The sequence below is a fragment of the Saccopteryx bilineata genome, chromosome 6, assembly GCF_036850765.1.
Source record: "Saccopteryx bilineata isolate mSacBil1 chromosome 6, mSacBil1_pri_phased_curated, whole genome shotgun sequence".
Lineage (NCBI taxonomy): Eukaryota > Metazoa > Chordata > Mammalia > Chiroptera > Emballonuridae > Saccopteryx > Saccopteryx bilineata.
The window spans coordinates 53,744,567-53,769,984 of record NC_089495.1 but is presented as its reverse complement, the minus strand read 5'-3'; the positions used below and the strand labels follow the sequence as shown (position 1 = coordinate 53,769,984).

General features: G+C 36.1%; 1 protein-coding gene across 3 annotated transcripts in view; it reads right to left on the bottom strand.

Moving 5' to 3' along the window:
• UGGT2 (UDP-glucose glycoprotein glucosyltransferase 2) overlaps nt 1–25,418 on the bottom strand; it is a 282,351-nt gene that overhangs the window by 72,702 nt on the left and 184,231 nt on the right. For 2 of the 3 annotated variants that reach the window (XM_066236801.1, XM_066236804.1), the window contains 5 exons: nt 24,364–24,488; nt 19,475–19,570; nt 16,239–16,341; nt 6,473–6,552; nt 2,847–3,030 (listed from right to left, as the gene is read on the bottom strand). In XM_066236801.1, the coding sequence (XP_066092898.1) occupies nt 2,847–3,030; nt 6,473–6,552; nt 16,239–16,341; nt 19,475–19,570; nt 24,364–24,488 (588 nt within the window). The remainder of the gene's footprint in view (nt 1–2,846; nt 3,031–6,472; nt 6,553–16,238; nt 16,342–19,474; nt 19,571–24,363; nt 24,489–25,418) is intronic. The other variant, XM_066236802.1, reaches the window with a different exon arrangement.

The window sequence follows — 25,418 nt, the reverse complement described above, 5'->3', positions numbered from 1 at the left end:
CTCTTTTTTAAAATTAAGTGAGAGGTGGGGAGGCAGAGAGTCAGATTCCCACATGCAACCTGACTGGGATCAACCTGGTAAGCCCCCTACCAGGCAATGCTCTGCCCATCTGGGGCTGCTGCCCGATTGCTTTGCAACCGAGCTATTTTAGCACTTGAGGCAAGGCCATGGAGTCATCCACAGTGCCTGGGGCCGACATGCTCAAATCATTCGAGCCATGGCTGTGGGAGGTGAAGAGAGAGAGAAATAGAGAGAGGAGAGGGAGGGGTGGAGAAGCAGATGGTCCCTTCTCCTGTGTGCCTTGATCAGTAATTGAACCTGAGACTTCCATATACTGGGCTGATGCTTTACCACTGGCCAACTGGCCAGGGTTCCTATTTGATTTTCTTTGTAGTTATAACAAGAAATAATTATAGTACTTGTGTATAGCATTTGTTTGAGTCCAGCTCTTATACTTCTACTGTTTATAAGAATAAGAAACAAGTGACTTCTTTGAAGACAGTATTTGTTTCAAAAATTTTAATTGGGTTCTGTATTAGTGGTTGACTTATTACTATTCTAAGTGATGAACTTCATATATTTCATTTACCTGTGTCTGCAGACCTTATACAAAGATTTTCATAGGATAGTCTCAGAATATAAGAATATTTATAGTAGAGATCATCTAGTTTAACTCTTTCATTTTATAGACAAGGAAACTGTGCCCCTAAGTGTTTGTGAAATAAAGTGTAAATATTTTTCATTATAAATTAGACATTAGGGCAAAGTTCAAATATATTCAATCAGTCTATGACTAAGAGTATCCTCATTTTATGATATATTAATGTAAAAATTTCTTTTGTCCCTATATATCTGTGTAACAGACATCAATTCTGTTGACTTATTCAAACCATAACACCAAAAAAACAGTCAATTTGTTTTCACAGAGGTTTTTTTCAGTGAATATTTAAAATTTTCTAGTAATTTCATAAAGATGACTTAAGTTACATTAGTTTAAGTGAAATTAGTTTCCATAATCAAGAATGTGGAAGCTAGTAATCTTTATTGATGTTTACATCTCCTTTATATTTTTGTTTATCTGTTCTAAATACTAACGGTTGACCAAAGTTCTGGTAAAGGACTTGTGTGGTCTTGTGTGTAGGGACAAAACTCTCATTATTAGTTTGATGTTTGCAATGGTACACTTTTGTCCTTGACCCACAACTCCTTCTTCCTACTCTAACAGATGCCTTTACTTTACTTGTTATTTAACAGTCTCCCAGGATCGCTGCAGGTAATATTCTGAACATGTGCAGCATACAGTGGAAGAGAAGAGCCTCAGAGGCAGTTAACTTTTACAGCTGCTAGAATTTATAATTTCCTTTTGTTTGTTCACGGCCTATGAAGACAGAGGAAATAACTTCTCTATTTTAGTCTTCTAAAATAAATAGAGCTACTACTGTTCACTTAAATAGCTTTTATAAAGACACTGCTATATTTGCTACTCACAACAAAAAAATGTTTAGTTAATCTCCATTAATTGTTTAATAGCTGCAGAAATTTTATACTAGCAGACGCAATTTAAAATCTTTTCTAAGCTGCATAATTCTCCCACCACAAACTCTTTATCCATTTTGGTTAGAATTTCTACAGTTACCTTCTTGTTGTGTATTACTGAATTCTCTCAGCAAAGGACCCAATAGATTCATTTTAAGAGATAAAACTCATGGGAAAAAATTTTTTTTTAACTTCTTGCCAAGTTCATTTCTCAATTTCCACTCATGGATTTTATTATTTTTCTCCTTTTCTATTCTTTTCCTAGATTTGAAGGACTAATTTCAGATTATAGCTATGACTAAGTTTTAGGTTCTTCTTTGGGTGGGTCAAGCTGGGGGAATTGGTGAGTACGTGTTCCAGGGAAGTGACTTAGTATCCCATAGAATCTACTCGTCAGTGGATCAGAAAAGCTTGCCTAAGAGGAAAATCTTTAGGCAAAGGTAACACATAAAAAGCATGGGAAATAAATTTGTTGAACAATTGTAACCAAATTATCAGAGGTAAATGTTTATGCCTAGGTCAGGGCAATGACGCCTCTCTGAAACTGCTGGAAACAGGTCTGAGGCTGTGCAGAACCAGACACGAGGAGGATAACGAGAAGGACGAGAAGTACGTTCTCTCCAGTTCCCAGAAACCTGCTCTGTAGGTGCACTCTCCTGAAATGTACCTGCTCTTTGTGGGTCTGAATCCCTTTTTGAGTAGAATGTTTGAAAACTCGGATAATAAAAAATAGTCTCCTCCCTTTTTTCATGCTGCGGGCTAAATGACAACAGGAAGGGAAGAGAAGTCTGGTCATTGCAGGACAAGGGTCACGCTAGAGGCGATAGAAAGCAAAGCAGCCAGCCTGAGGTGCCTCGTCCCTGCTTTTTGCCCTATCTCTTTAGGACTGCCGTCTCTGGCTATGAGTGGGCAGCAGAAAAAGGGTTTCAGATGAAACTGAACTGTTTCTTTCTGAGTTAAAAATAAAACCTGAAGGGCAAACCAGGAACACAGTGGTGTGTCCTAAGTTGCCATGTATCCATCTGCATGTTTTCTACATTGTTTGCTTGAGAATAGCACCCGTGAACCAGAGATCTGAAGCACAGAAACAGTGAGGACATCTGGGAACCCAGAACACTAAGCAGCTAAAGTTGGAAGTTAGAGAATCTTAGAAATCAAAGAAAAGCCTGGGTCAGAACCTGGGTAGAATCCTAAAGAAAAAAATCTTTGATGAGCAGTCACAGTATAATCACTCACTTCCTACAGTTACCATAATTGGTAAGAATTTATCTTTTTCCTTTTTCTTAATATAACTTTACATGATAACTTACATCTTTTAAGTGAATATTATCAAGGTCACAGTTGCTGTGTACTGTTTCAACCAACCAGCCTTCAGGAGTAATCATGTTGAGGGTTAGAAGAGGTGATTCAGGGATATCCAGGAATTTTGCTACTGGTGCAATGAGGTTATTAGCCACTAACATCAGTTCTGGTTCCAGAACAAATCGGTAAAAACTGTTGATAGAACGTTAAAAAAAACTTACTTTGACTCAAATTGAGATTTCTTCCATCTAAAATATTTTAAATCTGAAAATGTTTTAAAAATATGACAAGAAAGTCTTAAATTAAAAAGAGTAAAAACACACTCTACTGCAGAAAAGATAATGCTTGTAAAAGGTAATTATTAATTTGCACTATTACCTATTATAAGACTGTATAGCCTGACCAGGCAGTGGCGCAGTGGATAGAGCATCAGACTGGGATGCGGAGGACGCAGGTTCGAGACCCTGAGGTTGCCAGTTTGAGTGCGGGCTCATCTGGCTTGAGCAAAAAACTCGCCAGCTTGGATCCAAGGTCGCTGGCTTGAGCAGGGGGTTATTCGATCTGCTGAAGGCCCACGGTCAGGGCACATGTGAGAGAGCAGTCAATGAACAACTAAGGTGTCACAATGCGCAGCAAAAAACTAACGATTGATGCTTCTCATCTCTCCGTTCCTGTCTGTCTGTCCCTGTCTATCCCTCACTCTGACTCTGTCTATGTAAAAAAAAAAAAAAAAAGACTGTACACAAACACACATCCTTGTTAATTATTATTATTATTATTTTTTATTCATTTTAGAGAGAAGAAAGGGAGAAAGAGAGAGAGGAGAGAGAGACCGAGAGAGAAGGTGGGGAGGAGCTGGAAGCATCAACTCCCATATGTGCCTTGACCAGGCAAGCCCAGGGTTTCGAACCGGCGACCTCAGCATTTCCAGGTCGATTTAAAAAAAAATTATTTCTTAATGAACATGATTTGAATCCCTTTAAGACAATGACTTATGCAGGTTCTAGAAGTTTATGATCTGTATTCACTCACTGATCATTCTTCAAAATTGACCACCGTCTATTTTTCAACCATTTTATTAGCTCTCAGTACCATTAATAATATGAATAGAAACAGGAATCAGAAAGCAAGTAAAATTCAAGCTGAAATTCTGGTACCAATTATAATAGTTCTATTAAAAAGAAAAAGGACTGAGCTGAAGGCAGCGGCTTATTAACAGACTAGCAGTTTTAATGTACGGTATTTTAGCCTTATTCCCCAATATCACATATATAAAAATTAGCTCTACTACTGAGATAGTGACTTCCACTGTTTTGAGACTGGAGTAAAGATGTCACCTATGCTACAGTTATCTTCAGGTCTGAAGGGGAAAGGATGCACTGCAGGCTCAGGCAGCTCCTCCAGGCCACTGGAATGAGGGCGGTGGGTCCTCTCTAGGGTTGGCTGGAGCTCGCCCTCAGCTACTTCCCCGGCTCATCCCCAGCACGCTTCATCAGAAGAGCACGCAAGAACAGAGCGAGAATGCCAGCAAAGCAAAAGTCATAGTCTTAATTGCAGAAGACACATTCTATCACTGTTGCCATATTCTGCTTATTAGAAGCAAATCATTTGGTGTGGTCCACACAACAGGAAAATGTAGAGTGGGAATCCCAGGAGGTGGTGATCACTGGCAGCCATGTCTGAAGCTGCTTACTGCAGGAAGGCAGAGTCAAAACAGAAGAGGGGTGAGAGGAGACACAGGAGAGAATAGTCATGATGCAGAAGTAAATATACTGTCCAACCCAGCAGAAATGTTACAAATAAAAAGTATCCCGTGGATAATACAAAGAGCAATTTCTTCATGATTAAGTTGGAACAATTTGGCAACAAAAAGGAAATTAAATCCAAACTGCAGTGGGAAGCAGTGTGAACACTCTTCAAAGAAGCTGAGATTGAGAAAGGGTAGAGAAGAGGAGGAAAGGTTAAGGCTCTAGAGCAGAGGAAGTTAAGGAAGTAGCTTATTTCTTTTTTAAAACCGAGTAACTCTTTGGACTGAGAAAGGCAACAAGAGAGATTAAAGGTAAAAAATCAAAGGGAGTATGTGATAAAGCAAGGATCCAGGACAAATGGCAAAGCATAGGATCAAAACAGAGAGGGAATATTAAGAGGAGAGAGAGCAGCAAATTATTCTCTTACCACAGAGGAAGGCTGGAGAGGTACAGGCTTTAGAGGAGGAATTTGAGGGGATTTCTGCCCATAACCTACATCATCTCTGAGACACTATTTATTCTAAAAGTGAAAGGCTTGTACTGTCACTAGTTTGATTGATATATGTACTGAAAAAATAAGACTCTATTTAACACATAGTTTTAAACAGTTTAACAGTTTTTGTCCTGTGTAGTATTATTCACCACTCAAAGCATCTATCTGGTATATTAGGTGATACTTCACCTTAGGGAAGTGATTATAAATTATGTATACTTATAGTCAATATTCCTACTCATTATGACATATTCAAAACTTTTACAGAGATACTATGCAGATGATCCATACTCGTGTGAATGAGCTCATTTAATTTTTATACTTCTAATTTATCTTTTGTATTTCAAAATTCATCATATCTTTCCAAATATGAATAAATGATTTCATCTTATTTTAGCCACAAATTGAGATGTCTATTAGCTACATGTCTATTGGCTTCATTCAATAGAAGAGTTTTAATAAAGCATATTTGCATATAATAATCTACCTATTTTATATTATTAAAAGTTTATAACTAATTACATCTAAATACACCCCAAATATAAATGTGATGATAATAAAAAATCTTTTTTTTTTTTGACAGAAACAGAGAAAGAGTCAGAGAGAGGGACAGATAGGGACAGACAGACAGGAAGGGAGAGAGATAAGAAGCATCAATTCTTCATTGCAGCTCCTTAGTTGTTCATTGATTGCTTTCTCATATGTGCCTTGACGGGTGTGGGGGCTACAGCAGAGCTCCCCCCCTTACTTCCACCCCTTGCTCAAGCCAGCATCCTTGGGCTCATACCAGCGACCTTAGGCTTCAAGCCAGCGACCTTTGGGCTCAAGCCAGTGACAATGGGGTCATGTTTATGATCCCACACTCAAGCCAGCGACCCCACACTTAAGCTGGTGAGCCTGTGCTCAAGCTGGATGAGTCCGTGTTCAAGCCAGCAACCTCAGGGTTTCAAACCTGGGTCCTCCATGTCCCAGTCTGATGCTCTATCTACTGCACCACCACCTGGTCAGGCTAATAAAGATCATTTTGATAATTTAGTTCTGAAGTATTTAAAGTACAGAGACACCAAAAATGGTGCATTTCAACCTGTTTCCCACTTGTTATTACCTGTTTTTTTAAAAATAGGTATTTCTAAATCACATTTTCAAAAATACCCATGAATAAACATAAATCTGCAGTAAGACTAAATTCTGCAATTAGATTGGATCAATTTTACTGGTTAGGTTATTTTAATTTTATATCATTTAAAGTTAATAAATTATGCCTGATCTTCTGATCTATTTCTGTTAACCATCTTGTGAAGAAAAAAAAAAAACAGGTGCAGTAATTATGGCTCTTTTTTCATTTTAGTATTTGAAAATCTTTTGAAATAAAATTATGTTCATTTAGACTTACCTCTTTAAAGGGGCTTCAGAAAGCTTATTCCTACAGTTCATGAACAACTTTAACTTCATGTTGATAATCTTTCCAAGTACCTATTAGAAAAACATTCCTATATTTAATGTTATATATATAATAACTAACATTTATTATTTGCTATGTACCTTCAATCTTGTTTTCGCACTTTTTGAAGAAATTTTATTTAGAAAATTAAATTTAACAGGGTGATATTGATCAATAATACATAGGTTTCAGGTAAGTATTTTGTAACATTTGAACTGTTTGACTATGTTGTATACCCATCATCCAAAGTCAAATCATTTTCCATCATCTTACATTTGTTCTTCTTTATACCCTTACACTCATTCCTCCCCCACACTCCCTCCCCCTGGTAACCACTTCACTTTTATCTATGTCCGTGAGTCTGTTTTATATCCCACCTATGTGTGAAATCATACAGTTCTTAGCTTTTTCTGATTTACTTATTTCACTCAGTATAATGTTCTCAAGGTCCATCCATGTTGTCGTAAATGGCAATAGGTCTTCATTTCTTATGGCTGAGTAGTATTCCACTGTATATATGTACCATATCTTCTTTATCCAATCTTCTATCGATGGACACTTTCGTTGTTTCCATGTCTTGGCCATTGTAAATATGCTGTGATGAACGTGGGGGTGCATGTGTCTATATATACCAAAGTTTTCAAGTTTTGGGGGTAGAGACCTAGTAGAGGGATTTCTGGGTCATATGGTAGTTCTATTCTTAATTTTTTGAGGAACCACCATAATTTCTCCCATAATAGTCATATTAATTTGCATTCTAACCAGCAGATAATGAGGGTTCCTTTCTCTCTAACACTTGTTATTACCTGTCTTGTTGATAATAGCCAGTCTAACAGGTGTAGGTGGTATCTCATTATAATTTTGATTTGCATTTTTCAAATAGCTAGTGAAGACGAGCATCTTTTCATGTATCTGTTGGCCATTTGTATGTCCTCCTGGTAGAAGTGCCTGTTCAGGTCCTCTTTCCATTTTTTAAATTAGATTGTTTGCTTCTTTGCTGCTGAGCTTTGTGAATTCTTTGTATATTTTGGATATTAACCCCATATCAGAGCTGTCATTTAAAAATATCAGCTCCCATTTAGTTGGCTATTTGTTTTGTTGTCAGTTTCTTTTGCTGTGCAGAAGGTTTTTAGTTTGATATAGTCTCATTCATTTTTGCCTTTATTTCCCTTGCCTCTGGGGTCAAATTCATAAACTGTTCTCTATGGCCTATCTTTTCTTCTATGTAATTGATTGTTTCAGATCTTATATTTAGGTCTTTGATCCATTTTGAATTAATTTTTGTGCAGGGAGAAAAACTGTAATCAAGTTTCATTCTTTTACATGTGGCTTTCCAAGTTTCCCAGCACCATTTATTGAAGAGGTTTTCTTTCTCCACTGTGTGTTTTTGGCTCCTTTGTCACAGATGATTTATAATACTTATGTGGTTTTATTTCTGGGCTGTTGATTTTGTTCCATTGGCCTGTATGTCTGTTCTTCTGCCAATAGCAGGCCATTTTGATAATCATGGCTATATAGTATCATATAATTTGAAGTCAGGTAGTGCGATACCTCTGGTTTTATTCTTTTTCCTCGAAATTGCTTTGGCTATTGGTTTTTTTTTTTTCTGATTCCATACAAACCTGGTAACTTCTGTTCTATTTCTTTAAAAAATGACATTGGGATTTTGATGGGGATTGCATTAAATCTGTATATTGCTTTTGGTAACATGGCCATTTTAACTATTTTGATCCTTCCAATCCATTAATATGGAATATTTTTCCATTTCCATTGTGTCTTTTTCAATTTCTTTTAATAATGTTTTGTAGTTTTCAGTAAATAGGTCTTTCACACCTTTGTTAAGTTTATTCTTAGGTATTTTATTTTATTTTGTTGTTGCAATTGTAAAAGGAATTTTTCTTTTTTAGTTCATTTTCAGAAGTTTCATCATTGGCATATAGGAAAGCAGTAGACTTTTGAATACTGATTTTTTATCCTGCAACTTTACTGTATTGGTTTATTGTTTCTAATAGTTTTTTGGTGGAGTCTTTGAGATTTTCTATATACAGATCCTATCATCTGCAAAAAGTGATACCTTTACTTCTTTATTCCTGAGATGGATGCCTTTTCTTTCTTTTTTTTTTTTTTTTTTGCCTGATTGCTCTGGCTAAAACTTCCAGAACTATGTTCAATGAGTGGGCAGCATTGTCTTGTTCCTGATTTTAGAGAAAAAGCCTTCATTTATTTTCATGATTTAGTATGATGGTTTCACGATTTAGCTGATGGTTTGTCATATATGGCCTTTATTATGTTGAAGTACCTTCCTTCTATTCTGATTTTATTGAGTGTTTTAAACATAAAGGGATGTTGTATCTTATCAAATGCCTTTGCTACATCTATTGATAGGATCATATAATTTTTGTTCTTTGTCTTGCTAATGTGGAGTATTATGTTGATCAATTTCCATATGTTGTACCATCCTTGTGCTCCTGGAATGAATCCCACTTGATCGTGATGTATTATTGTTTTAATATGTTGTGATATTCAATTTGCTAAAATTTTGTTTAGGATTTTTGCATCTGTATTCATTAGAGATATTGGTCTATAGTTTTCTTTTTTGTGTTGTCCTTGTGAGGTTTTGGCCTTATGGTTATGCTGGCCTCATAAAATGTGTTAGGGAGTATTGCTTCTTCTTCTATATTTTGGAAGACTTTGAGAAGGATGGGTACCAAATCTTCTTTGAATGTTTGGTAGAATTCAGTAGTGTAGCTATCTGGTTCTGGACTTGTTTTTTTTCGGAGGTTTTTTATAGTTGTTTCTATTTCCTCCCTGCTTATAGGTTGATTTAGGTTTTCCACTTTTTCATGACTCAGTCTCGGAGGATTGTACAGTTCTAGGAATTTATCCTTTCCTCTAGGTTGTTGAACTTGGTGCATATAATCTTTCATAGAATTCTACAATGATCCTTTGTATATCTATGATATCTGTTGTAATTTCTCCTCTTTCATTTCAGATTTTGCTTATATGAGTTCTTTCTCTTTTTTCCTTAATGAGTCTTTTCAGGGGTTTGTCAATTTTACTGATCTTTTCAAAGAACTAGCTCTTTGTTGTGTTAATGTTTTCTTTAGTTTTTCTGTTCTCTATTTCATTTATTTCTGCTCTAATTTTTACTATTTCATTCTTCTGCTGGTTTTTTTTTTTTTTCAATTTTTTTTTTTCATTTTTCTGAAGCTGGAAACAGGGAGAGACAGTCAGACAGACTCCCGCATGCGCCTGACCGGGATCCACCCGGCATGCCCACCAGGGGCGACGCTCTGCCCACCAGGGGGCGATGCTCTGCCCATCCTGGGCGTCGCCATGTTGCGACCAGAGCCACTCTAGCGCCTGAGGCAGAGGCCACAGAGCCATCCCCAGCGCCCGGGCCATCTTTGCTCCAATGGAGCCTTGGCTGCGGGAGGGGAAGAGAGAGACAGAGAGGAAGGCGCGGCGGAGGGGTGGAGAAGCAAATGGGCGCTTCTCCTGTGTGCCCTGGCCGGGAATCGAACCCGGGTCCTCCGCACGCTAGGCCGACGCTCTACTGCTGAGCCAACCGGCCAGGGCTCTTCTGCTGGTTTTGACTTGCCTTTGTTCTTCGTTTTCTAGTTCCTTAAGATGTGATGTTGTTTATTTGGGCTCTTTCTTGTTTCTTGATGCTGCATCCCAGAAATTTTGATATGTCTTATCGTCATTTTTGTTTGTCTGTTTATATCTTTTGATCTCTGCTTTTATTTCTTCTTTGATGTCATTTTTTAGAAGTATGTTGTTTAATTTCCACATTTTTGTGTGTTTTTTAACTTCTTTATTGCAGTTGAATCCTAATTTCAAAGCTTTATGGTCAGAAAATTTGCTTGATATAATTTCAATCCTCCTGAATTTGTTGATGTTAGTTTTGTGGCCCAACATATGGCCTTTTCTTGAGAATACTCCATGCACACTACAGAAGAGTGTATAATCTGACAATCTGGGATAAAATATCCTGTAAATGTTTATTACATAACTTTGGTCCGGTGTGTCATTTAAGGCCAGTATTTCTTTATTGATTTTTTGTTTGGATGATCTATCTAAAGCCATCAGTGGTGTGTTGAAATCTCCAAGTATGATTATGTTTTTATCTGCTTCTAATTTTAGAACAGTTAGTAGATGTCTTACATATTTTGATGCCCTCTGGCTTGGTGCATATATATTAAGAAGTGTTATGTCTCCTTGATACAATGTCCCCTTTATCATTATAAAATGTCCATCTTGGTCTCTGGTTATCTTTGTTGTCTTGAAGTCAGCATTGTCAGATATGAGTATGGCTACACCTGCTTTTTCCTTTGGTTATTATTTGCTTGGAGAATTATTTTCCAACCTTTCACTTTGAGTCTACTTTTGTTCTCACAGCTTATATGTGTTTCTGGAAGGCAGCATATGGTTGGGTTTTGCTTTTTGATCAAATCTGTGCTTCTTTACTGGTGAGTGTAGTCCATTTACAATTGGGGCAATTATTGACATTTGAGGATTTCCAATAGCCATTTTATGTTTTGTTTTCCAGTAGCTCTGTGTCTTGTCTGGTTCTTCTGTTTTTTTGTTTCTGTCAGGTTTTTTTTTTTGTGTGTGTGTGATATTCCATAGTTCTTTCCCTTGTTTCTTCTTTTTTAAGCTTATATTTCAGTGGTGGTTTTTTGTGGGTGGTTATCATTAGTTTATTAAGAGAAAAATGTTCATATGTACATGTATTCTTTGTCTTATGAGTGCTCCTGTACTCCATTTTCTTTTGCTACTATAGATCTTTATCATCTACCCTTCTATGTTATTGTTGTCACAGATTATCCTTGTTCTTATTGTGACCTTGTTGGAGCTTTTACTTGTAGTTTTGATGTGTTTTGTTCTTTTTGGCTGATCAAATAACCCCTTGAGTATTTCCAGCAGTAGGGGTTTTCTGGTGACAAATTCCTACAGCTTCTGTATGTCTGCAAAAGTTTTTATTTCTCCTTCACATCTGAAGGGTAACTTTGATGGATATAGCATTCTTGGCTGGTAACTCCTCTTTCAGTACTTTGAATGTTTTGTTCATTCTTTTCTGCCTTGTAGAGTTTCTGCTGAGAAGTCTGATGATAATCTAATGGGCTTTCCTTTATATGTTATGTTCTTCTTTTCCCAGGTGCCTTGAGAATTCCATTTTGTCACTGATTACTGAGAATTTTATTATGATGTGCCTTGGAGTAGGTCTGTTTGGGTTGAGGTAATTCAGTGTTCTGTTTGTTTCTTGAATTCAAGGCTTTAACTCTTTCCATAGGCTTGGGAATTTCTCATCAATTATTTGTTTAAATAGGCTCTCCAGTCACTTCTCCCTCTCTTCTTCTGATACTGTGGTCCCTCGTCTATCATAGGAGTTAGGTTTCAAAACCACCCACAATAGGCAAAAATTTGCAAAGTAGCAACCTTATATTTACTTTATTTTATATATAAATAAATAAATAAATATATATATGTATGTATGTATATATATGCTTTATAAATACTCCCCACACTCTTATAAACCTTTCCCACACTGTTATTAACCTTTTCCAAACTTATTTTGCTTATTTTACCACAAAATAATTAAAATAATAAATATATAAAAATGCCTATATACTGCAAAATCTTGCTATATAGTGAAAAATCTGTGATACAATATTAGATATATACAATTTAAAAATCCACAGTATAGTGAACCAGTGAAAAGTGAACTGCAATATGGTGAGGGATGACTGTATACCCATTATTCTTATATTGCTCTTTCTGTTGGAGTCAGACAATTCTTACAGAGCTCTCCCAGTTTTTATTTTATTTGTGAGTCTCTCTCCTCTTCTCTGTAGCATCTCTAGTTGCCAGTCTTTGATGTCAGTGATTCTTTCCTTTATCTGGCTTGTTCTATTAGCCAAACTTGCTATCTATGTTTTCAATTCATTTATTGAGTTCTTCATCTCTGTTTTTAAAGTTTCAAACTCTTTTTCTTTTTTTTTCTTGTCATAGTTTTCTTAAATTCTAATATTTTTTATTGTATTTTTAAAATTTTTCTTTTTTTAGTTTTTTTCTTGCTAGGGTTCTTAACAACATCACTCTCAAATGCTATCAAAAGGAAGCATTGAATATCATGGCTACACAAGACAGAGATGTAGTTCAGAAAGAAAATGAAAAATCTCCAGAAAAAAATCTCCATCACGTGGAAACCTTTGAATTCTTTTTCTTTTCTTATTATGTGAGTGGGTGAGAGGTGGGGTGGCAGAGAGATAAACTTCTGCATGTGCCCTGACAGAGACTGACCCAAAAGCCCCCTACTGGGTGATGCTCTGCCCATCTGGGGCTGCTCTGCTGCTCAGCAACCAAGCTATTTTAGTGTCTAAAGTGAGGCCATAGAGCCATCCTCAGCACCCAAGGCTAATTTGTTCGAACCATTCAAGCCATGGCTGCAGGAGGGGAAGACAGAAAAAGAGAGCAAGCAAGAGAGAGAGAAAGAGATAGCGAGCGAGAAGGGGTGGAAAAGCAGACGGTCACTTCTCCTGCATGCCCTGAGGGGGAATCAAACCTGGGACTTCCACATGCCAGCCGATGCTCTACTGCTGAACCAACAGGCCAGGGCCTCGTTTTGTTTTCTGAGCTAATTAAGTTGCCTATTGGTGTCTTCTTGCATCTCACTGAGTATTTTCAGAACTTCAATTTTGAATTCTCTATCATTTAATTCCAAGGTTTCCATGTGATCGAGATTTTTTTCTGGAGATTTTTCATTTTCTTTCTGAACTACATCTCTGTCTTGTGTAGCCATGGTATTCAATACTTTTTTTTTTTGTATTTTTCTGAAGCTGGAAATGGGGAGAGACAGTCAGACAGACTCCCGCATGCGCCCAACCGGGATCCACCTGGCACACCCACCAGGGGCGACGCTCTGCCCACCAGGGGGCGATGCTCTGCCCCTCCGGGGCGTTGCTCTGCCGCGACCAGAGCCACTCTAGTGCCTGGGGCAGAGGCCAAGGAGCCATCCCCAGCGCCCGGGCCATCTTTGCTCCAATGGAGCCTTGGCTGCAGGAGGGGAAGAGAGAGACAGAGAGGAAGGGAGGGGGGGATGGGGAAGCAAATGGGTGCTTCTCCTATGTGCCCTGGCCGGGAATCGAACCCGGGTCCCCCGCACACCAGGCCGACGCTCTACCGCTGAGCCAACCAGCCAGGGCCCAATACTTCTTTTTGATAGCATTTGAGAGTGATGTTGTTAAGAACCCTAACAAGAAAAAAACTAAAAAAAAAGAAAAAGAAAAAAAAGTACAATAAAACTATGACAGAAAAATGACAGAAAAACCATAAAAATACTGGTTGTGACCTGCACTCTGGCCACTTGGGTTATATCCCCATCTGCTCCTCTTTGTCACTGCTCCTCCCAGCAGAAGGAGACCCAGTCAATCCAGGTTTCCCTCTCTGTACCTTTCAGACAAAATCCAAACATTCTGAGCTTTCCTCCATCCCAAAGTCTGGCAGAGAAAAAAACCCCCAAGCCAGGAACAACTATACCGCAGTAAAGGAACCCCAGTTGGGCTCACAGTGCGCCTGAAAGATCCACACACCGAATGAACTAAAGGTGGGGTGGGGTGAAAAGGAGGGCAGAAGATAAAACACATTCACAGTGGGCTCTGGAGAGGAAACAAACCTGGACCGGATAATTTGCCCAAGACCACATAATAAGTCATGGAAGAGGTAAGATTAGAATCCAAACAGTCAATTTCATTGCCCAAGGGTTATGCTATCTACCTTTTGCCTAACATGACTTTCTTTTATGGTATCTAAATTGCCTTAGTATTAAAGAACAAGTAAAATAATTATTAATATCTTGACCAGCAAATACAAAGTGGTGACGTCATAAGAACAATGGTGAGTGTGCCCCAAGCCTTTGTTATTTGAACTATTTGTAAGAGATGCATAAAGTTCTTGGCTACATACAGATGAAATATTCTATTTTATTTTCATTTTCCAGGAGCATAACAAGTAGGAGAAGTATCAACTAATGTCACCTCACTAAATTCAATTAAAAAGATGTTAAGAATAAAAGAAATGAGAATTATTAATTTTGATAGTCCCCACCTCTACATAGGCAACAAGTCAGTGAATTTGAAAGAATCTAGAAAACAAAGGATAAAGATAAAGGGAGAAGAAAAGAACAGATACATGGAACAGAAAGGATGTGGGCTTGATAGGACAAACTAATTTGGAAGGGCAAACTAATTTCTGAGAGAAACTGCATTTTGAAATCTAGACAGACTATACACCAGTATGACCCAGCTTAATCACTTACACCTTTCACCAGACTTAATATCTAATTACCTTTGTTTTTTTTTTAAAAATAAAGCCAACTGTCAAAGAACAAATAGTTTCTACTTCTGAGAATTTTTTCAATGTGTCTTTAAAAAAAAACATTAAGTAATTTCACTTAGGAGTCCCACCAAATTTTGAACATCCCTAGAAAATATAGCCTTCCAGTGTACATAGTTCATTCAAATTTATGTACTGAAAACTGAATCACAATTTCAACATAAAATTGTTCAAATGATAAACCATATAATGTCCTTTCAGAATCTGCTGGTGGTCTCCTAACATTATCCCTACTTCCTTAGTGAAAAAATTTTCAGATATATGCAGGTCTCCACTCTCCCTTTTGCACAGGTGTATCCAGATAACCACCTACATTCCAGTCAGTGAGATGTGACTGGATGGAATATGACCAACTTTGGGTTTGGGCCCTTATTCTCCCCTTCCTGCAGGCAGAAATACAGAGATGACATTAAGAACTTGATCTTAACCACTAGATAGAAAATGCTTTAGGAAGATGACTGAAGAACCAGACAGGAGGTGTCTGAGTCCCTCAACACTATGGAGCTGCCTGAGAAACTTTACGTGACTTACATGTGAACTGAGATGAGGGAAATATATATAATTCAGTCTTAAAGATACTGTCACTTTGGCCTTTGTAACAGCGGCCAAGCCTACTGCATGCAACCTTCATGTTCCCTTTTCCCTTAGCTTCATCTGTTTGGTTAACATTACTTATTATACTTTAAACTTCAACTAGTTAAGCTCAGGCATCAGCTTTTTCAGAAGCCAATTTTCACATTTGAAGGCAGGACGTTAGCTAGGGCTGCCATAACAATACCACAGACTTACACAAGAGGGTAGCTTAGTTAACAGATATTTATTTTAAATCAGGTGTTGGTCAATTTGGTTTTTAGTGCGAGTTCTCTTCTAGGCTTGCAGGCTGCTGCCATTTTGAGTTATGCTTAGATAACCTCTTCTTTGTGACAGTGAGAAAGAAAGAGATCTCTTTTTACAAGGCCATCAACTCTATTAACTTAGGGCCTAACCTATAAGACCTCATTTAACCTCAATTGCCTCCTACAGCCCTATTTCAAAATACAATCACACTGGGGTTAGGGCTTAATAACATGAACTTTTTTTGGAGACAACAATTAAGTCCATACCAACACCTAACCTTGCTACTGCCATAATACTCCATGCACAGCCCTATCATTTTATTTTATATATTTAAATATGACAATTTATTTAAAATGTGTGAAATAGATAGTCAAGAATACAAATATTTATACTTGAAAATGGACTTGGAAAGATTAATTATACATTTCTAAAAAGTACTATATGATAAATATATATAAGATATATAACTAAAACATTATCTTACGATCAATAACTGTGCCATCGTCTGTGCTTCTCTTGTCAACGGATCAACAATAGCAATAACATCAAAGAACATATCATTCTCTTGAGGATTTATCTTTAAAATGCTAGGAAAATAAAAAATAAGGTAAAAGACGATCAGTTAAATTTATTCCATTACCAATTAATCTTAGCTACATACATTGTGATAAATTGCTTCCTGTCTCAATAGATTAAAAAAAAGTCCTGCTTGTTTCATAAAAGAAAATGCAAATTTAAAACTCTAATATTTGTATTCAGTAAATTAGAAAACTGCAAGGAATTAGAGAGAATGAAAGAAAGCTTTTATTAATGACTTTTTAAAAACTCATCAAAGAACTATTATACTATTATAGTGAAAACTGATAATTCTAAGTCCCCCAAATTCTCCTGGATTTCACAATGTAAAAAATGAAATCAAGATGCTTTGGTGTTAGTTGAATGTACTTTTTCAGATTTGAGAATGGTAATTAACTATTGAATACTCTTTTTAAATTTAGTATTTAAAACCTCCCAACATATTATAACAGAAAAGTTGAGGGAACCCGCCAGCCCAGATTTAGCATACTTTATTTTACCCTAAACTCCCAACGCTTCCTCCCCTCTGTCCTTTCCATTTTGTCTTTCATTGATCTAAATTCTATGTTAGACTATAAACTAATATTGGAAGGTAAATGTTAGAAAATAATTAAAAGCACAGAAAAGCCCAACAGAGGAAAATCAATTCTATAGTTAATATAATTAAAAGTTAAAAGTATATATTTAATTAAAAGCACAGAATATTCCTGTTGAATTGTTTTACTATGAAAATCAATTTCTTTTTGAGATGTATAAATTACATGTTTTACACATTACAAAGGAAAAAAAGATTACCAACTCATATACCTGAAAAATTACAGGAATATAGGTCTTTAGAATAGAAAGACTATATATATTTAGATTTTTTGCAGTGAAATATTTAATTACTTAGCAATTAAATAAGAGGTGATGTAAAATTCACTTCAAACATTGGTTCTCTCAACATGGGGAAATGAAAGACATTTTATTTTATATGCAATCGATATGATTTAATTATGTTAAAATAGGAATGGTAGAGCCAGAGAACAGCTGCTGTTGGATAATTACTGCTAGAAATTAAGTGCTACAAATAAAATGTTTTAAATCAAAGAGACCATCTATAATGGTTAATTCCTCTAGTTCTCTTGGTGAAATATTTTCAAATTTAATGCTTGTTTTCTATATGCTTTATAAGATGTTATGGCTAAGGTAGGCATCTGTTTACCGCCCCTTTAAGTTTTTTCTCTCAAACTACTACCAATCACGTGAAGTTGTATGAATCAGAATTCCAATTTCCAGAAATGAACAGAAAAGAATTGGGGAATTGTAAGCCACTGTCACAAAGTCAGACTACAGCTATCCCTCTATATAAAATAAGGCAGTGGGCTTAAAAGCAGCAGGACAGTGATAGACATAAAAGCTAGGGGGAAAAAAAGGCAGAGACTACAACAACTATAAACTACCAAATGTTTCAGACATTTAATTTAAGAGTAAAGAGTTCCAAACATAACAAAATTCCTAAATATAATATAACTTAATGGGAACAGTATAGTGACTAACATTTATGATAGTTTTAATAATTTGTGAATTATTTCAGCACATAGTATTTAAGAAGTCAAAAAACTCTGTAAAAAAATTCTACTGGGTGTGTTTAAAATACAGGAAAGTACTGAATCTCAGTTATATTAAATAAATAAATAAATAATAAAAACTTCACTCCCAACAGTGCCAGATAATTTTTCTTTAGAAAGTAATTTCTTCTGAGAATAATACATGTATGAAGACACCTCAAAAAAATAGACTTCCTACAGCTAAAGCGAGTTTTATTTTCTATTAGCAAATTAAAGCAACATAAGATAGCAAGATAGCATCTACCATAAAATCAGAAAAGTTGTGTCAGTCATTTAAGTTTATGATAATTTGTCTCAATTTAGTTTTATAGGAGCAATGATTACAAAAAGATCATCATAATAAAACGTCTATAATTTAGTTGCATAATGATTAATTGATTTTTCCCCAATTCTAAGTGGTCTTTAATTAAAAACAACAGAAAAAGTTCTCTCCTGGAGACAGATAATTTTACGTATGTAGGTGGAGCTTGATGATTTTTATTTCAACTTTCAAAGTGAAGTTATAACCTAGTGTACTATTCTAAAATTGTTTCTCTGATGGCTATCTTCATTCAGAAACCCGATTTTTATGAAACAATAAGTTTTGTTTTGTTTGAGAGGCAGGGAGAGAGGGGAGAAAGGACTATCAAGCTGCTCCCGTATGTGCCCTGACCAGGGAATCAGATGGGCAGCCATGCTCTGGGATGACACTGCAGAGCTATCTGGCCAGGGCTTAACTTTTATTGATCTGTAGAGAGGCAGCGGAAGGGAGAGAGAGGGGAGGGGAAACGGAAGCATTTGTTGTTCCACTCAGTCATGCATTTCTTGGTTGCTTCCCGTGTCTGCCCTGACTGGGGATCTAACCTGCAACCTTGTTTCAGGACCACGCTCTTAACCAACTGAGCTAACCAGCTAGGGCAGAAACAGCACGTTTTTAACAACAACAAAAAAACGTTCCATGGAAAAGCAAATTACCCAACTGCTGAATTAACCAAAATGAAATTTTCTTTTTTTTTTTTTTTTTTTAAACTATACATCTCATAACCATTAATATATTGATGAACACTGAAAATCTCATCCCTCCTCCCCTAAAGGGATGCAGTGGTCTCGTACTTGACCAGAGAACAGATTTTTCCTCAGAATATAGCTGTCAACATCTCAGGGTACTGCTCCATAGATCACATTTTGGGACATGCTATTGTACATGTCTACATTTTATTAATCAGAATTCTTTAGTAACTGAGAATACAAAGATATCATTTATAATAATTATACCAAGATACTGCAAATACTCTGAATGATCTGAAATATGAAAGAAAAGACAACTCATACTTGATATAACTCACTTGAAATTCTACATATATCCTATATATATCATCTTTTATTTACTGGAATACATAATTAACAGGAATTTCTTTTTCTACTCTTGTCAAATACTATTCTCTAACATAGAACTTTTAGTTCTTTAATATTGCTATATTATGAATACAAACTGAAACCATAACTGAGTACAGGATTCAGTTACAGGAGAAACACAGCACTATTACATCCTTACCTGTGATTTTCTTTTAAAAATGTAACATCATAACGAGATTCACATACAGGCAAAGAGGAAACGAGGCTATCAACTTTCATAACAAGGTCACTCCTGCTAGATAAATAAGACAAAGAATGTATGAGATTTTCAGGAAGATAATGTCCAAATTTTGTCACAATTAATGCCCCTAAAAAGGAGAATTTAATTTAAAATACTCCCAAAGGACAAATTTCATATAAATGATTTTTCATCAAGACTCATAAGTAGAACTTGTAAGTAGAACTTTAAAGTAAGGTGATTTTCTTTTAAAATTATCCTACTTTTTTAAATCATTGATATAATATTTAAACACTTTTAAAATAGTATTTTTCAGCATAGTCATAAAAATATGGTGAATCATTCCATTCACTCATTATTTGCTGAGTACTCGTTATGTATCCAAGCATTGGGGCCCACACAGCAAAGGAAGAAGAGCATAAAGCACAAAAAGTAAATAACAGGATATCTACTTTCAAAGAATTTTTAATATAGTTAAGAAGCCCAGATTTCTATGGTTTTTAATTAGTTTGAAAACTAAGAATGCACAAAACACCTAGATTAAATATAACAAATTTGAAAATCCATGATAGAGAAAGTGTTCAATGATATGTTGGTATAAAATGTGTTGCTGAAATTTACAGAAGTCTTTCTTAAAAAAAAAGAAAAAGAAAGAAAAAAGAGAGTGATCAAGAATCCAGTCAATTTCTCTCTACTATATCATCTTTTATATAAGTTCATGAAATGCAGGATTTTATGTTAAAGTAAGTTTCTATTCATAACACCTACCATATTTTTCAGAGCACTGCATTTAATGGCCACTTAAGCATATATTAAATAAATTAATTGATCAAGATAATTTGACTGACAGCTGTCAGAGTGGATGAGGGTTGGGGGGCTGTGTGAAAAGATTAAGCAAAAAAAAAACACCCCACCTCTTAGACACAGATAACATTATGGCAACTGTCAGAGGGAAGGGGGTCAGGGGAGGTAGAAGAGGGTGAGGGGGATAGATGGTGATGGAAGGAGTGCTGACTTGGGGTGGTGAACATACAATACAATATACAGATGATGTATTATAGAATTGTACACCTGAAACCTATATAATTTTATTAACCAATGTCATCACAATAAATTCAATAAAAATTTTAAAATTACATTAAAAATCATAATCTAAATTCCTAAACTCAAAGGTATTTATTAGCCATATAATCTCTAATATATAAAATTGTAAGCACAATTGAGGAAATATTTATTGTCAGACATGCTCCCATGCTTCTGAAACTGGGCTGACTGCTTAACTAGTACATATGTACAGAGAGGAGTGAAGGTTGAGAACAGGAAAGTCTCCGAGGCCCCTAACAACCTTTTCTTAAATTCTCTGCTGAATTCTGAATTTTCAGCTGGATATCCAAAATAGTTTTCTCTCTTTTTGAAAAGTACTGAATGAAAGAAGGGAAAAGGTACTAGAAACTCAGGACCTAATGCTTTAGAACTGAAGATATGATATCTTTCAGAACAGAACAAGTTGCAATCACTCCATTAGAGATTTTAAGTGCTCCTAGAGATAATGGTTCCACAGATTCTGTTCTTGGCATTCAGACTTAGACCTTCCTCATTAAGTAACTCTTGAAAAGTGTGATAAGGATGCATACATTTAATGTATGTTCAGATGTAAGTGACTTGGAATTTATTCTAATTAAAACACAACTTGTTAGCACTATTTCTGTGCATCTAACAACTTAAGATAATTAGAGGGGATGCTGTTATAGTTTAATGCTATTGATTTTAAAATGCAGCTTTAAAGTGGCTAAAATAGGCCCTGGCTGATTGGCTCAGTGGATAGAGCACTGGCCCGGATTATGGCCATCCTGGGTTCGATTCAGAGTCAGGGCACACAAGAGAAGTAACCATCTGCTTCTTCCCCCTTCCTCTATCCTTTCTCTCCTTCTTCGCCTCCTGTAGCCAGTGGCTTGACTGGTTCGAGTGTCAGCCTCAGGTTTGTGGAGAGCTCGGCTGATTCAAGCATCAGCCCTAAATGGGGGTTGCTGGGTAGATCCCAGTTGGGGTATATGTAGGAGTCTGTATCTATATTTTCTCTCTTCTCACTTAAAAATATAAATAAATAAATAAAGTGGCTAAAATAGCTTCCCAAACCTATATAAAACTATAATTATATATATTTTAATTAAACAACTTAAAAAGATTAGCTCTGAAATTTTAACATTATATTTGTAACATTCAACATATAATTACTGAATTATATGTCTTTCAACATATACTGGTCCTACTAAAATTATATATATGTTTTTGATTTTTAGAGCTTTCTTTTCTTTTATTGCATTTGAATGTAACTATGGATGTTTCTCTTCACTGTAGAAAAGCCCTTACTTTACTCCTTTATATACATTCATAATTTCCTTTTAATATTATTTCCTAAATGATGAATTTTTAAAAAATATATCATTTCTTAAAGGACAAAGTAAGGACATCAGTTTCATCTGGGTCAGAATTCTGTATTTAAGAATAAGAATAAGGTTCTGGAGTGGGTCAGTGGATAGAGTATCTGCCCAGCATATGGATGTTTTGGGTTCAATTCCTGGGCAGGGCACACAGGAGAAGCAACCATCTGCTTCTCTCCCCCTCCTTCTTCCCCTTCTCTCTCTCTTCCCCTCCCCCAGCCAATAGTTTGACTGTGTGGCCCCAAGCTCTGAGAATAGCTTGGTTGGTGCCAGCACATCAGCCTTAGGTGCTAAAAATAGCCTGGTACTCAAGCATTGGCCCTAGATAGGGTTGCCAGGTGGATCCTGGTCCAGGTGCATGTGGGAGTTTGCTTCACTATCTCCTTTCTTTTCACTTAAAAAAATATTAAGAACAGTTCTGGAAAGATAATCACCCCTAATACTAAGCCATATACTATAAGGTGTGTAGATATAATGAAACAAATAATAAAAAAAGATTCAACAGAAAACTATTATCCAAAACATCAGACCCCATAGACTTTAAGCCAAAACCATTATTAGAAAAAGGGTAATTTATATAATGATGAGAGGAATAATTTACTAGAAAGATATTTCTGAATTGGGGTATACATAAATTATAGGTCAAAATATTTAAAACAAAAATTGATGAGAGTACAAGAGTTAAATGATAAATCCACAATCCTAGAGGTAGTATTTAACAAATTTCTTTTTGTAAGTGAAATACGAAACAAAGAAAAATTCAGTATTTTGATGATGCAAAAAATAAAAAATAGAACAAACATGAATAAAAATATGAGAAGATACTTAACTATAGTATAGCTCAAAGAAATGTAAATTAAAACATGATACAATTTCACATCTATCGGGAAAAATTAATAAATCAGATAACATCAACAAGTATTGGTGAGGACTTGGAAAAACAGGAACTCAAGTACTGATTATTACAACTACTTTAAATGACAGAATTTAGTAATATCTGGTAAAGCTGAAAATAAGTATATTCCACAACTCAATAACAACAATCCTCTAAACTCAAACATTGCACAAGGAGACATTAAAGCAGGTTCATTATAGCATTTCTGTAGTAGTAAAAAACTAAAGTCAAGTTAACTGTATCTCAGTAATGGATGATATAAATGAACTCCAGTATATTCATAAAATGAAATACTAAAAGGAATTAAAATGAATGAGCAAGCTCTATATCAATGAACGTGAATAAAGCTTCTATGGAAATAGACGGCAAAAAGAGTCTACAGTATAACAGTATTTCTCTAAAAAATTCAAGGATCCAACACAATAAACACTGATATACGTATTTAGATATAAAGCAAAAGTAAAAACACAAATATGGGAGTCACATATACAATCTTTAGGAAAATAGTTATGGCTTGGGAAAGGAGATTGAAACAGGTGGGAGAAAGAGTAAAATCCAGGACAAATAATAGAAAATATTAACATCTATGGTTTGGTGATAATGAGTAAATGGATATCTTTTATTACTTCTTTTTTTTTTTTTGTATTTTTCTGAAGCTGGAAACAGGGAGAGACAGTCAGACAGACTCCCGCATGCGCCCGACTGGGATCCACCCGGCACGCCCACCAGGGGCTACGCTCTGCCCACCAGGGGGCGATGCTCTGCCCCTCCGGGGCGTCACTCTGCTGCGACCAGAGCCACTCTAGTGCCTGGGGCAGAGGCCAAGGCGCCATCCCCAGCGCCCAGGCCATCTTTGCTCCAATGGAGCTTGGCTTGCGGGAGGGGAAGAGACAGAGAGGAAGGAGGGGGTGGGGGTGGAGAAGCAAAATGGGCGCTTCTCCTATGTGCCCTGGCTGGGAATCAAACCCCGGTCCCCCGCACGCCAGGCCGACACTCTACCGCTGAGCCAACCAGCCAGGGCCACTTCTTTCTATTCTTTGTATGTCTTTTGTTATATCTTAACTTGTACATATATTTGAAAATTTTTTTAATCTTAAAAAAAATAAATGAGATGGAAAATACAAAACACCAAAATTAATTTCTCTTATGTTTTATTTTTTCTTTTCCAAGTGAGAGGAGGGGAGATAGAAAGATAGACTCCTGCATGTGTCCTGACCAGGATCCACTCATCAACTCCTGTCTAGGGATGATGCTCTGCCCATCTGTGGCCATGCTTGCAATGGAGGCTCCATGGAGCCATCCTGAGTGGCCAAAGTGATTGAACCAACTGAGCCATGGCTGTGGGAAGGGAAGAAAGAGGAGAGAAGGGGGAGGGATAGAGTAGCAGACGGTCTCTTCTCCTGTGTGCCCTGACTAGGAATTGAACCCAGAATTTCCACAAGCCAGGCTGACATTCTACCACTGAGCCAACTGGCCAGGGCCCATTGCTCTTATGACTGACTTTAAGTACTTACTTCTTTGAGTCGATTGCCATATTTTCAACAATGCCTTTAATTTCCTCTGCTAATTTAGTGAATGTTATTTTTTCCAACAAAGAGAAATCTTCTGCATAGAAATTTTCATCTACACGTCCTAAGAACTTAAGATAAAAGCAATTATTGTATATCTTCTAGAAGATACCCATTATTTCATTAAATATTTTCTCATGAAAAATATATTTCTTTAAAAAAATTGATTAGAGACTAAATATAATAGATGGTGGCCATTAATCCCACCATTGACTAAATCCACTGGGATTAAAAGAAGAGAAATATTTATTTTCTTACTTTCATATTACAAATAATATTTGCATAAACCTGAAAAATCAAAGTAACAAAAAGTAGCAAATTATTTTTCATTTGAAAGTTTTCCTTTGAAACACAATGCTTTGAAAAACCTAAGACTTTTCATTCTCAAGTACGATAAATGAAGAAAGCAATTGTCTAAAAATCATAAATGTTTTCAATTTTATTTTATCTATAAATTTAGTCCATATGAGGTAGATATGAGTATGTAAACAAGGCATAAAAAAGCAAAAACCAAGAGCCAAATCACATAATTACTTAATAATACCAACCAATCTTCATCTAACTGATGTATAAGAGGTTTGGAGAACAGCAAGGTCATTTAGATTAGCTTTAAACCAGTAAGTACAGAGGAAAAATTGTCAAATTGCTACATACCTAATTTCTCAGGATGGCTATTCCATCACAACTACCACCAACTCAACTACCATGAGCATTGTTTTGAGGAAATTAATACACACAGTCATCACACTATTATGAACACAAACCCTGATGTAGAAGGCGGGCCTGAGACAGTCTTATGCATTTAACAATTGTACTTAATGACAATCAAGCAATATGTCAAGCAGAGTATTTTTTCTTAGTAAAAACACTAGAACAAAATGGTTGCAGCAGATTTTCTCATTTCCCCTTCATCAGTTTCTGCAGTTAATAATTTCTAAAGCTTAATTAAATATATAGTTCCTGAGTCTTTTGCATTTGTTCATGTCACAGATAGTATCATG